We start from the raw sequence: 12,266 nt of genomic DNA, 5'->3' as shown, positions 1-12,266 counted from the left end.
CGCACTGTGCGTGCGCCTTCAGTGCGTCTGGCATCCGTGCATATATACAACCTTCGTTTAGTAATATAGATCTGCAGGTCTTTTATTTCCTAATGTTATGAATTACTTCTCATTAAAGATAAAGATTCACTGCTGAACCCAAATTTGGCAAAAACCCTGTACTTCTGTAAAAATATTAAATACAGTACTTTAACCTTCCAACCAACACTATACTGTAAATTGCATCAGGAATTGCATTAGGGTTATTATGCCAAAATTTCAAACTTCAATACAATTTCATACATAATACAGCATGTAATGCAATTCAAAAATTGCAATTCCATAAGCATTAAAATAATTACATTTATGAAAACATTTTAGGTGTGAAAGCACAGAAATAATTACGCTGTTAATCAACAGCCTTGGCATTAACTTTAATGCACATTACAAACGATCTGAAAAACTGCTGTTTCCATCCACCAGTACTCACAATCTCACATCGATAGATTTGAATTGAGCCGTTTCTCCAACACAATGAAAAAAGTGCCAACAAAACAGGGAATCAAGGATTTAAAAAAAAAAAAAAAAATCAACTCACAATGACTGCTGTGCTAAGCAACACTTTGTTACACAGCTCAAAGGAAAATGCATCACACTCTTGCTTTCACACACACCCCATCAGTGAAGCAACAGTCACAAGCCTGCCAAATCCACAACTCAATCTCTACTATAACATAGCAAGTACATGAGCACATGGGAGTAGCACCACTGTTTATGCAACTGAGCACTAAAAAGGTATAGCGTCTTATATAGTATATACATGATTAAATAATTGTAAAAGTTGCACTTAATAGTCACAAGTTACGGCAGCACACTTCACAAGTTTAAAAAAATAATATGAGCACATGGGAGTAGCACCACTGTTTATGCAACTGAGCACTAAAAAGGTATAGCGTCTTATATAGTATATACATGATTAAATAATTGTAAAAGTTGCACATAATAGTCACAAGTTACGGCAGCACACTTCACAACAAGTTTAAAAAAATAAATAAATAAATGGAGACGGAGCCCCGGGTGCTAAAGATGTTAAATGTACAATGAAGTGTGCAGAATAAACTGGCTTACATGTAAAAATAACTGCAGACCTCTGTATTAATGTGTTAAAATCTTTAACTTACAATATCATTTAACCTACAGAAAAAGTGCCTACTTGAAACAAAAGTTTATAGACTCACAGATATTTCCGAAAAATAGAATCAAGATACTTAACTCTCAAATGTTTTTTCTATTGTTTGGCTAAATTGGCTGCATTAGCCCCTTTAGCTGGTATTGTGAGATAGCAAATCTTGCATTTATCTTGTGTTCTGCCATAACCATTGGGCACAGAGTATTTGCAGAAGTGAAGTTGCCAAGGCTCAAATGTCAAAAAGCCAGAGCAAACCAGAAGTGCATGTGTAATGTAGGCTATAGAATCAATACTGTGAAAAATTAGCATTTAAACAATTATAACACACTGAAATCAATACTTATTGATACTTTTGACAACCCAATCAGGACTACTTCATATTAAAAAAAAAAACAAAAAAAAAAAACAATACAGTAGATTTAAGGTATTTTAATAGCAAACTTACAGGAACAGCACAGACAGACAACACTTAAAACAAATACTTGAATGCAGGACAACTTTTGTTAGAAAAAGTATAGTGAATGAATGGATTCTAAACACATGATATAAATGTTACAAACACCATTCTGTAGTTACAAATAAGAAAAATTTATAACTATCTTTAAAAAAATTGCCAATGCAGGTAGAATCCAGAAAATGCACCTTGCTGTATTAAAATTTTTTTTTTTTCATATTTCATTTTTTATAAAGTTCAATTTTAGCCTATTTTTGATGACAAGAACTGTTTTCGGCAACTTGTAATGCTTTGATTTGAGTACTTCCATAAAAAAAAAATTCACACACAAATGAAAATGAAAAAAGTCAATTACCACCCCCATTATCTTATACTTTTCAAATACCACTTGAAAATTTCCCCGTGGAAATAAGTCTAACATTCATCACTACGAAGTAACAGGAAGAATAGATTTTTGTGTGTATTTGAGTATGCCAAGGTTTTACATAATAGTTGAAAGCTTAGGCACGCTCTCCACGGATACGGCGAGCTAGCTGGATGTCTTTTGGCATGATTGTGACACGTTTGGCATGAATAGCACACAGATTAGTGTCTTCAAACAGGCCAACCAGATATGCCTCACTTGCTTCCTGTGAAGAAGAGTAAAAAAAAAAAAAATTACTTTTCAAAATAATGAAAGGTTCTTAAATTAATTTTAGATCAAAAATAAATGCACACGTTTAATATTAACTGGTTACAGTACTGAATAGAACACAATCATACCAGCTGAAGAGAAACCAATATTCAAATAGAATATGCTTTACTGCCAAGCATATTTAAGTGCTAATATGAATGTCAAAAGGTATAACAGATTACTGTATACAAATAGACCATTAACCATTTGTTTACATTAATCTAGACTAATGTTAAAAATTAAGTTCAGTAAAAATGTCAACAATTTGATTAAAACTAAATTTCAAGGATTTGACAACATTAAATTTTTATTATTTTAAATAGCTAAAATCTATAGTATAGGTTAGTCATGTTTCAGTTATTTATACTAACTTGTGAAAACTCTAAACCAGGGATAGTCAATTACAATCCTAGAGACACACAGTGGCTGAAGTTTTTGGCTTTAACAAGTTTCTTAATTAGAACCCGTTTACTTAACATTTAAGCAATTTTATGGGAGATGGGGGGGGGGGGGGGGGGATTAATGTGGACGTAAGCAAATTAACTACAATTATTACGATTCAGAACCCTTAACTTCCTATTTTGGTTTTAAACTGCTGCATTTAAATTCTGTTGCTTGTTTTCTTAAAAGGAGCCACAAGCTCTCTAGCGAACGTGCTTACATTTAAACTTGTGTACGTGCATCATGGAGGTATCTGGGTTAATAAAACATTTTGAAATAAATGAGCAGGAAGGAACACAAAACATGGATATATCAGAAAACAAATATATCAGAAAACAAAAAAAAGATACTTTTTTGTCTTGGAAGAATGAAAATAGTAACGCCATATAACTAAATACCCAGATTCAATATCTGTCAGGCCAGGTTTCTAATTAAGAAACTACTTAGAATGAAAATCTGCAGCCACTGCAGACCCCCAGAGCTGTAATGGAGTACCTACTTTATATTATGCAAGAGGGGTGGGGTGAGGGAGGAAGCAGGTCACTTAAAAATCTAATCAACTAAAAACTTCTGTTTTAACTTACCTGTAAAGCTCCAATAGCTGCACTCTGGAAGCGCAAATCAGTCTTGAAATCTTGGGCAATTTCACGCACCAGGCGCTGGAAAGGAAGCTTGCGAATAAGCAGCTCAGTGGACTTCTGGTAACGTCTTATTTCACGAAGGGCTACTGTACCTGGCCTAATAAAATAAAACCAGCAAAATAAATTACCTCATTAATATGCTTTCATTCACTCACTACCTTGTATAAAATCTTGCAGCACATTATAGTGTTGTACTTAATTCCAACAATTTAAATATTCTACTTTCATATTTATGGGTATTTTACATAAGCAAGTTGTAAGATTACTCTGCTCACATGAAACAAATTATGCATCTCTCCACAAATTTGACCATTTACATCACAGCTACTGTTAAGTCATTCTTAATGTAAACACCGAGGTTTGTCCCTTTGTAGTCTCTATAAACATACTGACGATATTTAATCCCAAATTAAAATACTTTGCACAATATCTTAAAGTGTAAGACTTTATAAAAAAAAAAAAAAAAAAAAGCATCAATGTTAAGCTAACTCAGTAAACAAAAGCTGAACAAGATTTCTCTGTTAACCTAAAGTACCATTTGGCCCTATTGTGGAAAGAAAGATAGATAAAAGTAGTCATGAACCACGTGGTGTATTAAGGCCACAAACACCCTCTACACTTTTGTGAGGCAAAACTAATTAGAATAAAACCTCACTTACTCTAGGAACGCTCCATCATGCTAACAATGTCCTTCTTGACAACATAACGTTTTGCATTTTAGCCCTTATCTAGAATAAAAAAAATCCTTTGTAGGGTTTTAAGAATATACTGCCACACTACTTCAATACACTGAGTGAATTAGCTTACATTGTTTGTAGTACTGGGGTGTTGTGTCATTTTGCTTGGCTTTTCTCTACATTCATAATGGCTAACACGGTACCTTTTATTGGCTAACTAAAAAGATTACAATATGCAAGCTTTCGAGGCAACTCAGGCCCTGAAGAAGGGGCCTGAGTTGCCTCGAAAGCTTGCATATTGTAATCTTTTTAGTTAGCCAATAAAAGGTGTCATTTTGCTTGGCTTTTCCTTACATTGCTTGTAATCTCTCTATCCACTAGTTTTCATTTGCTACCCACATCAGAATCAAAAGCCCAGTACTGTCCAATAAAAGTATGGGTCAGGAAAGAGATGTGGACTTGTTTACTTCCATTATCAGTGTCACTCCATGTGTATAAAGAAAATCTACCACATTCTGTTTGTACTGGTTTTCTGATAAGTCTTAAGGCTGTAAGACAATAATTCTGATAAATCTAAGGCTGTAAGACAATAAACCTAATGACTGTCACTTTTAAGCAATGACTCCACAGTAGTGACACTACTTTTTCCATCAGTACCCACAAAGGATTGGATTAGATTTTTCCCCTAAAGCCCAATAACTAAACAATTACTCTTAAAACTACAGTAATTGGTCCTTTCCCTTTAGTCTTGTTGCATTTATGATGCAGTATCAATGTGTTAGATATGTCACTATACCTTAAAGGAAAATTATACCCCGACATTTTTTGACCTGTTACTTACTCAGTGATGTAACAAAATTACTAACAGGCATCAATGAGGACCAACACTGAACTAAAGCAGTCAATATCAAAAAGGGCATGGGGGAGAAAAAAAAATCAAATTACTTGTGTTGCATATTTTAAATGTCACAAGTCCAGATGCTCTCAACACCCCAAACATATGTATTTTCACTAAAAAATGGTTAAATAAACCATTTCTGGAAAATCCCCTTATGAATGAAAGTGGAACATGCCGAAACAAGAATCAAGTTTTAAACTGAAGATCCCCCACCCCAATTCACTGGTCAGTCCTGCCCAGTAAATAGCTCAATCACTGACTACCATCTTCTTTATGGTGATATCAATAACTGCAGAGAAAAATGAGCAACAGCAATACTAGATTAAAAAATGCATTATTTTAAATGATAGATCAATTCACTGTTGCAGTTTTAGAAACAGCTGATTTGTGGCACAATGATCAATAAAACTGAAAGGGGTGTGTGGTTCATTTCAAATCTCAATATCATTTTCACACAATCCCCCATTGATTCCTGTTGCATCAGTTGCTGTTACATTCTCCATAAAAACAATAAAATAACTTTTTATCAGCCATAACTGCAAACACCAGAGGGTAGGTAATAAAAATGTATGTGGAGTGTTAATTAGTTTAAGTGTTAGGCTATGTTAAAGTAAGTCCTTGAATGGTTTGTTTCCTCATGACCTAAACGTTTGCTTCTCCGGACAAAATAAACACTGTATGTAAGTGTCCACGGCTTCTTTGTGTGTTTAAGAAGCCAGATGCACCATCCACACGGTTAAATATTACTTTTTTCTTTTATTGAAACATTTTGTATTTTTCTTGTGAAGTGTAACTAAATGGCTTGAAATCTGAAGCACTGAAAAAACAAAAACTGGAAGTTAGCAAGTACATCTAGAGTTGCTGACTATTTTCACTGTGCTTGTGGGTCAAACTTTGGTGTTATGAACACTTTTCTATTTTGGTTTAAATACAGTTCAGCTATTTCCCCAACTTTAAAACATTTTCCGCATTACAGTCAAAGGGACACAACTATTAGGAAGTCATCACCTGGAGGAGAATTGGCATGTTGTGGATTAGCTATATTTGTGGAACAATTTCATTATAACAAAGGTTCTGTCTAAAAATCCACTTGTTAAACATTTATAGTACAAAAGGTGTACTTTTATAAATGAGTGGAAATGTAGAACAATCTCTTTTCCCCTTTTACCAAAAGACAGGTGAAAATGATAAAAATAAACCTTAACATGCAGTAGCTCACACAAAAAAAGTGCCATGCAGGGAACCCATTCAAAATAATTTGTGAAACAGAAAAGCCTCAACCAGGATTTCAATCCTTAAGATAAATAAGCATTTAACTAAAAGATCTACTGGAACACAAACCAGCATCACTGTACTAAACTTCAAAAACGCCAATGGTCTGTTTCCAAAAGCCAACACACTTCTGTAAAACAGAAAAGGGTCAACTCTAGAAATAAGTTGAAATTTCACACATAACATACTTGTTCTTGTGATGCCTGCTATTCTCATGAACTCAATATAGCACACTCCATTGACTCACTAAAAAAATATGCCAACATGAGAAAGAATTGACTGCCACTGACCTGTAGCGATGAGGCTTCTTAACTCCACCAGTAGAAGGGGCACTTTTGCGGGCAGCCTTGGTTGCCAGCTGTTTCCTGGGAGCCTTCCCACCAGTAGACTTACGGGCAGTTTGCTTAGTACGGGCCATTTTTTCTTACCAGTCTTTCTCACCTTTAAAAAAATATATTTAAATATACGCTGTTAATAAACCCATACATGGGCATGTTTCTGAATTTCAACTAGTCAACTGCAAAGAAAATCAAAACAAAAATCAAATGCAAATAATGAGAAAGATTATCATGAAAATGTAAAGTGTCACCCTTACTGAAATACCTGACCTTAACGTACCATGTGTATTTTGCATTTCTCCGCCCATTCACCTTCTAAACCCGCTTGTTTCAATTCTCGAGGCCCGAGCTTATCCCGGCAGCTGTTAAGTCCACTATAGAAAGAAACGGTGAATTGGGACAGCAGACCCACGCGGGATATACCATTCACGCAGCGGGTCATTTTCGGTTGATAAACACAAATTCACATCTTATGCATATCGGAGGAAACCGAACACCTGACGAAAAACTCCACATTACACAGGATCGAGTTTCCGAACATGTTTTCCTGCATATCACTCTTTCAATATTTTCACACATACACTTGACGAGCTGGGCACTCACTTATTTCTAATACAATGCAGTCACTAACTCATTAACTGAACGATTCGATACACACATTAATTTAGCCAATCTTACCATCATACGCTATAACATAAAATAAAGTCAACAAACGAAAACATAAAATGCAATTAAATGCAACTTTTTCAACAGTTGTAAAATAGACTTGACAATCCAACACTGAGACTTGGGTGCAAACCAGAAAGTCGAGGAAGGGGGGTGGGCTACAGATTCATTGATTTCAACATTATTATAATAAAGACTTTAAAGCCGTACATACACAGATTTGCTGTTGTAGAAACGTCTGCACAAACCTTTACATGTATCATAGTACTTATTTTTTATATTTGATAACAGCGTTAATCCAATAGTGCTTCACTCGTAAAACATTAATAATAAAATACCCCATTATGGGTGAAAATAAAAAAGGAATCACTTTCTTTGTAATTCTGAAAACTCGCGACCTCCTTTCGGGTTTCCTCACTTTTGATTTTACTTTGCTCCAAAGCGCCTCGCGCTGGCAAGCAAAATAAGCGCCAGCAGGACGAAGAATATACAAAAAGAATAATGCAGTAAAGCTTTAAAAGCTGATACAATAAAACTTCGCATCACAAATTATACTTCGAGCTCTCAAATACAGAACCAGAAAAAAACATACACCACTTATATTCTTCTTGACGTACAGAATGAAAAACGGTTAAAAAAACATGGTCGATGGACAGACAAGAAAAAGACAAAATGGTGAAGGTCTAAACCAGCAAGAGAGAAGCAATAATTAAACGTATTCGGGGCCCTGCAAATTGCCAATCCATTTTACCTCAATTATTCGTTACAAAACATCAATCCCATAGCACGTTTAGCAAAACCATAACCTCTCCTTTCTTTTGACACCACTTTGGCACCATGATAGCCCAAATTTATGTATAAAATCATCGACGAGAATGTCGGTCCCCTCTCAAAATCAGCAGGGTAAAAAAGGCAGCTCCTAGCAGCGAGACAAGAACGAAAGCCACTGGTTTCGTTGGGCACCTTTTCCTGTTGGAAACCCTTTTAAAAGTTCGCAGCGCGACTTTTCTTCTTTACCAAACTACGCCGAGAGACTCACCAAAGCTTTCGTAACGAATTTTGTCTTTCCAAAACGGCTACTTTCGCTATTTTTCCTTTTACAAACTTACCTCTTTAAACGCTCTCTGCAAGCAAGACTCAGACGGCTTGGCTAGAAAACACAATTGAAAGATGGCTGCCAGAGGGCTATCCCAGCAGCCTCCTCGGCCGCAGCCAATCACACACAAAGGAGGGAAGGCTCTCTTTACAACTCTGTGTACAAACATTACAGGCATGCTGCCGGAGAGGGAGAAAAGGGGAGAGGGCGGGAGATACGAGATGAGACAGAATGGAAAAGCACCTAAATTAATTTGTTGTACTTCAAGAACACTTAAAAGTGGTGTCTGAAGATGTCCGTGTTATCGAGGAGCACTGAAATCTGATATTTTATTATCGTGGATGTTGTGTTACATTAGGATATTGCATTTGTTCATAGAACTAGTGTGCTGCTGGAAGCCGATTATCTTTTCAATATTATAACGTAGGTAAGATCTACAACGGTAAAACATCAAAAAAATACGTAAGTATATCGACGCCGAGAGTTTGTTTTTCTTTTTTAAGAGTACTTTTTTATCTTACTGTATGTGCACCTAACACAAATTAGTCATCTATTTTTAAACCAGTTTAGTCCAACCTTTGATAGATAGATAGATAGATAGATACTTTATTAATCCCAATGGGAAATTCACATTCTTCAGCAGCAGCATACTGATACAATAAATAATATTAAATTAAAGAATGATAATAATGCAGTGAAAAAAAACAGACAATAACTATGTATAATGTTAAATATTAACGTTTAACGGGTGGAATTAAAGAGTCGCATAGTTTGGGGGAGGAACGATCTCCTCAATCTGTCTGTGGAGCAGGACAGTGACAGCAGTTTGTCGCTGAAGCTGCTCTTCTGTCTGGAGATGATACTATTTAGTGGATGCAGTGGATTCTTCATAATTGATAGGAGCCTGCTGAGCGCCCTTCGCTCTGCCACAGATGTTAAACTGTCCAGCTCCATGCCAACAATAGAGCCTGCCTTCCTCACCAGTTTGTCCAGGCGTGAGGCGTCTTTCCTCGTAATGCTGCCTCCCCAGCACACCACTGCGTAGAAGAGGGCGCTCGCCACAACTGTTTGATAGAACATCTGCAGCATCTTATTGCAGATGTTGAAGGAAGCCAGCCTTCTAAGGAAGTATAACCGGCTCTGTCCTTTCTTGCACAGCGCATCAGTATTGGCAGTCCAGTCTAATTTATCATCCAGCTGCACTCCCAGATTTGTATAGGTCTGCACCATCTGCACACAGTCACCTTTGATGATCACAGGGTCTATGAGGGGTCTGGGCCTCCTAAAATCCACCACCAGCTCCTTGGTTTTGCTGGTGTTCTTTTTGAAGACCTATCACCGATTCAATGTTATCATGTTTATCCCTTTACAACTTTACACTGACCTCCTGCATAACCAGACGCATATGTCTATCAAAGTATATTTTTGTATAATTAAACTTTACACAATAAGTGTTGACTGTTCATATTTTGTTAACAAAATGAAATTCTGTAGGATTATTGTTTGTGGCTAAAGGCGTTCGCAGGGTCAATTACTGCAGTCATGACGCGCGTGTCAGGACCAACCCAGGATTGGATGGCATTCCATTGCTGGGCACATTCTCACAAATTTTCATTCACACTTGGGCCAGTGTGGTGCCTCCTGGAACTATGAGACAGCAACACCATGCAACTACCTATCTAACACTAGCTAGTCATTGTTTCATGGTGTAGTTTATAAGCATTTACATGTATTGTGTGCATAACAATTAGACAAGAACACTTTGAAATCATTTACTTTTTTTGGGTGACGCCTTCTGGTTCACTGTTATGAGAAAACCCCCACATAAGATTAGACTAGTCTTGACGGCTAAAGCTCTAGGGATGCTCCTATAAGAGTTTTTTTTTTTTTGAAGACCGATCACCGATTCAATGTTATCATGTTTATCCCTTTACAACTTTTTACACTGACCTCCTGCATAACCAGACGCATATGTCTATCAAAGTATATTTTTGTATAATTAAACTTTACACAATAAGTGTTGACTGTTCATATTTTGTTAACAAAATGAAATTCTGTAGGCTTATTGTTCAGTGACCATAAAAATACCAAAATCAATAAAATTCCCTTAAAATACATATTTTAATAAAATATGTACAAAAGCATGTATCCATAAAATATATGACATAAAAGAAAATAAAATGCTTGTCATAATTACAAGGTGTAATATTGTTTAATTTTTTCTGTAACTGTACCTGAAACAAGGCTTAATTAAAAAGAAATTATTTTCACCATTTCTCAAAAAAAAAAAATTTATATAAACAGTATTAGGTCTGGGTATCAGCACTGATTACCCGATACAATTCGATTTTGATTCACAATACCCCAATTTGATATCAATTTTATCTTGACTGAATTAGCGTGTACTAATATATTTGAAGTGCTGGATTTTTCAGAGATTACCATACATAGAGAACATTAATATAATGTAACAAATTTCGTAACACTTTAGTTTTTTAGTCAACATAGTGACATCAAAACATATGCATAAGCATGGTATGAGCTTTAAGAAGAAATATTTGATTAGTAATGAACAGTTAACATCAATATTTGGAAGATATGGAACAAAATACCTTTGCTATTTTTAAAATAAGAAGTGCTCTTATTCAAAATTCTCCATAAATTAACCAATATCCTGCCACATCACAGTCCATACATATTACGGGGTGCTTCTTGCTTTAATAGACGGCAATGGCATCTACTTTATAAAACATCTGTATCATTTTGTGAATAATATTATAAAGTAATCAGATATTGCTTCATTATAATAAGTATCTTATTCAATAACCTAATCATGCATTATGAATCTCCATGTAGACACCATTCAACTAAACTATTAGCCAAGTTTATTCTCCAATTGGACATTTAAAATAATCTTGAATTAGTCAAAATTAGTCAAGGTACAACAGGAAGATGTGTCTTTCTATAATTGTACAAGTTAAACATATCTTTAGTTGCTCATTTGTAGCAGTCACATTAACAAGTCTCAAAAATGTGTCCTTACACTTCCTCCTCCAACAAAATAAGTGTTTTAAAATGAGGATCTAGTGCTGATGATTGTTGACAGTGGCGTTAGATGAATGGAACATAAAAGATAAAGAACCAGCCATTGAGACTAATAATGCTGCTAATATGATCTGTGTAGTACAGCTTAAGGAGCTACATCATGTTGGCTGTTTTGTGTACACACTCACTTTGGTATCTCAGGCTGCTCTGAAAATTCCAACAATTGTCTGCTTGCTTTTCTGGGTGAGGCATGTTGCAAACGTTTTCCACCATAGCAGTACAGCTAGCCACGTGCTTAAAGAGCAGCAACGTTTATTGGATTTACCAGCACACAAACTTGTGATTGTTGAGGCTATGCAATGAAACAGCACATTGGAAATGCTAGAAAGACTTTTGGAACAACAACCAGTCATCTGAAATGCTCTGCATGTTAGCAGTAACGTTGCTCCTGGTGTGACTGGCATGCATTATGCTTGTCTGCAACACATCTAGCAAAGGTCGTCTTTAATGTAGTGTACATCTGATTGCCATGTAGGTATCTGCTGCCCTGCATGTTCATCTGTCTCAAGTTAGGGCTACTCTCTCCACTGACCTGAGAGCCATGGCAATGCTTTAAGATCTTCATAAAGCCCGGGTACAATAACGTCACTTCACATTTGCTTTCTGTTTGGTATAGCATAATGCAATTCAAAAACCTGTATCATTTGTTGAAAAGCCTCGTTTTCAACAACATTGCATTGTCTCATATCTTTACAGATAAAAACTGCAATAGATTGCAGTATTAATTTTGACTACAGATTTTGATTTAGTTTTAGTCTTATGGCTAAATTGCATTTTAGTTTTAGTCACATTTTAGTCATTTAATTATTAGTTTTAGTCAACAAAAAATACATTAAT

At 35.7% G+C, this 12,266-nt stretch overlaps 1 protein-coding gene across 1 annotated transcript; it reads right to left on the bottom strand.

Annotated features, from left to right (window-relative positions):
• Positions 1–1,582: 1,582 nt before the first annotated feature.
• On the bottom strand, positions 1,583–8,475 carry LOC114648315 (histone H3.3A). Its single transcript, XM_028797291.2, has 4 exons — positions 8,338–8,475; positions 6,515–6,665; positions 3,321–3,474; positions 1,583–2,251 (listed from the first exon to the last, which is right to left on the bottom strand). Exons 2-4 carry the CDS (start codon positions 6,640–6,642, stop codon positions 2,123–2,125), a joined length of 411 nt encoding a protein of 136 aa, XP_028653124.1. The 5' UTR covers positions 6,643–6,665; positions 8,338–8,475; the 3' UTR covers positions 1,583–2,122.
• Positions 8,476–12,266: the final 3,791 nt, after the last annotated feature.

This window comes from Erpetoichthys calabaricus, chromosome 3 (assembly GCF_900747795.2).
Source record: "Erpetoichthys calabaricus chromosome 3, fErpCal1.3, whole genome shotgun sequence".
NCBI lineage: Eukaryota > Metazoa > Chordata > Cladistia > Polypteriformes > Polypteridae > Erpetoichthys > Erpetoichthys calabaricus.
The sequence above is the reverse complement of the archived record's forward strand: the minus strand, read 5'-3'. Positions and strand labels throughout refer to the sequence as shown.